Below are 1,800 nucleotides of genomic sequence, written 5' to 3' on the forward strand. Positions count from 1 at the left end.
CAACGCTTTCCACTTCGCCCTCCACCCGTGTTTCTGTCACGGCGGCTCGACAGGAATCACGGTCTATCGTGGAAGAGCTTTCGCAATTCACAGCAACGTGAAGCCCATAGCCATTAGCCGGACTGCGCTTCCCACCGGGAGTCAAAATGTTCGTCGTTGAGGCTTCATCTGAGACATATTCCTTGAAGCGTCGATTCTTCCAGTCGATATCAGGATGTACATCCACAACGAATGGCATTCCGAGTACGCAATCAAACTCATCAGGAATGTCGAAGACAACTGTCACACACTGATAACTCGGTGCACCTTGGAGTCGATCTCAATCTTCACTAACTCGAGGATAGCCTCGCTAATCTTGTTGTCACCGATCTTCACCTTGATAGCCCGATTAGTGTAAAGGTGAGTCTTCAATGCATTCCGCTTGACAAATCCACGCGATACGTAGATGGTTGTGACACCGCAGTCCAACAGAAACTTGGTACCGAATTTGTTTCCACCCTGTACCATTGATCATTCAATCGAAAACAACGGTGCACAGTTGTAGACGAGAAGGTCTTCCCAAAGTAGATTCAACGTATCCTCGTTTACGGTTAAATTTCCTTCACTAGCCTTCGCCACGTCAGGTCCCACTTCTACTGGCGTGGCTGGTCGTTTCTCTCATCACTCTTCAGCTTCTTGCAGTCACGCTTGAAGTGTCCAGGCTTCTTGCAATAGTAGCACACAAGCCTTCCTTGGTCTGTTCCGCGGGGGCGTAGCGACCCGGCTTGAAGGACTTCTTGCTGAACGGCTTCTTGTCGCTGGACTGGCTGGGCTCGTCCGTCCACAGTACTGTTGCTCACGCCTCGGTTTCTCACGAGTTGCCTTGTGTTCACCACCGAAATGAGACATCTCATACTTGGTAGTTTGGTCCATTGCCTCACTCAGCGTCATCGCATTCTGAAGCTTGACGTAGGCTTGTGTCGCGCGCTTGAGATCGTCACAGTAGTATCTGACTTGGTCGACTTCGCTCATGTCCTCAACGCGGAAGATCAACGACGAGTACTTGCCGATGTACTCCTCGATGTCATTAACCTGGCGGAGTTGGCGAAGCTTCTGTCGTAGCACGGCTTGGTAGTTGGAGACTTCCAAGTGGCTGAGGGCATCATCCGTAAACCGGCGCCATGCCTGCTCGTCCGCAGGTGTTCTGGAGGCCCAGAATAGAAGCCATCCTGATGCAGGTTCATCCATTTCTGAACCAGCGATCGAAGGTAGCGTCTGTTTGTCGCCTGCTGCGTAATGACCGTTGATCCGGCACAGTGTATCCCTGAAAGAGCCACTGGCGCACGTCCTCGTCGCGCTTCCCCTTGAACTTCGGCAGGCCGCTCGGAACGCGACGACTGGACTCCGTCGCCTGCTGGCGTCACGCTTGATTTGTTTGCTTGGAGAGCTGCGATCTCAGAGCGTAGTTGTACAAGCTGCGCTTCCAGCTCCGCTTGTCGCTCTCCTCCCGGAGGTGGCGCACCTTGGTCATTCTTGCGAGTCGCGGGGGCCATGGTCGTCGAGGCTTGACCAACAAGTGCTACCAGTATATCAAACTGCCCCTTGAAGGTGGAAGAGAAGGAGGAAGAGAGTCTTGAGGCTGGCGGGGAGAAAGCGAAGTGTGCTGGTCTCCCCGACCAACTGCTCCCAACCAAACAACTGGTTGAGACAGTCCCTTAATTAGTTAATACTATCTCTAATTTCATATTTTTCAATTCTCATATGCAGTCTACTTGATACAACTATGGTCATCTACGACCGCGCCAAGCTGCTACAGAAGTC

At 52.2% G+C, this 1,800-nt stretch overlaps 1 protein-coding gene across 1 annotated transcript; it reads right to left on the reverse strand.

The window, feature by feature from the left end:
• Positions 1 to 282: 282 nt before the first annotated feature.
• PPTG_07478 (hypothetical protein) lies at positions 283 to 507 on the reverse strand (the record flags this gene model as incomplete). Its single annotated transcript, XM_008901757.1, has 1 exon — positions 283 to 507. The coding sequence occupies one exon, from the start codon at positions 505 to 507 to the stop codon at positions 283 to 285; it is 225 nt and encodes a 74-aa protein (XP_008900005.1).
• Positions 508 to 1,800: the final 1,293 nt, after the last annotated feature.

The sequence above is a fragment of the Phytophthora parasitica genome, assembly GCF_000247585.1.
Source record: "Phytophthora parasitica INRA-310 unplaced genomic scaffold supercont2.12, whole genome shotgun sequence".
NCBI lineage: Eukaryota > Oomycota > Peronosporomycetes > Peronosporales > Peronosporaceae > Phytophthora > Phytophthora nicotianae.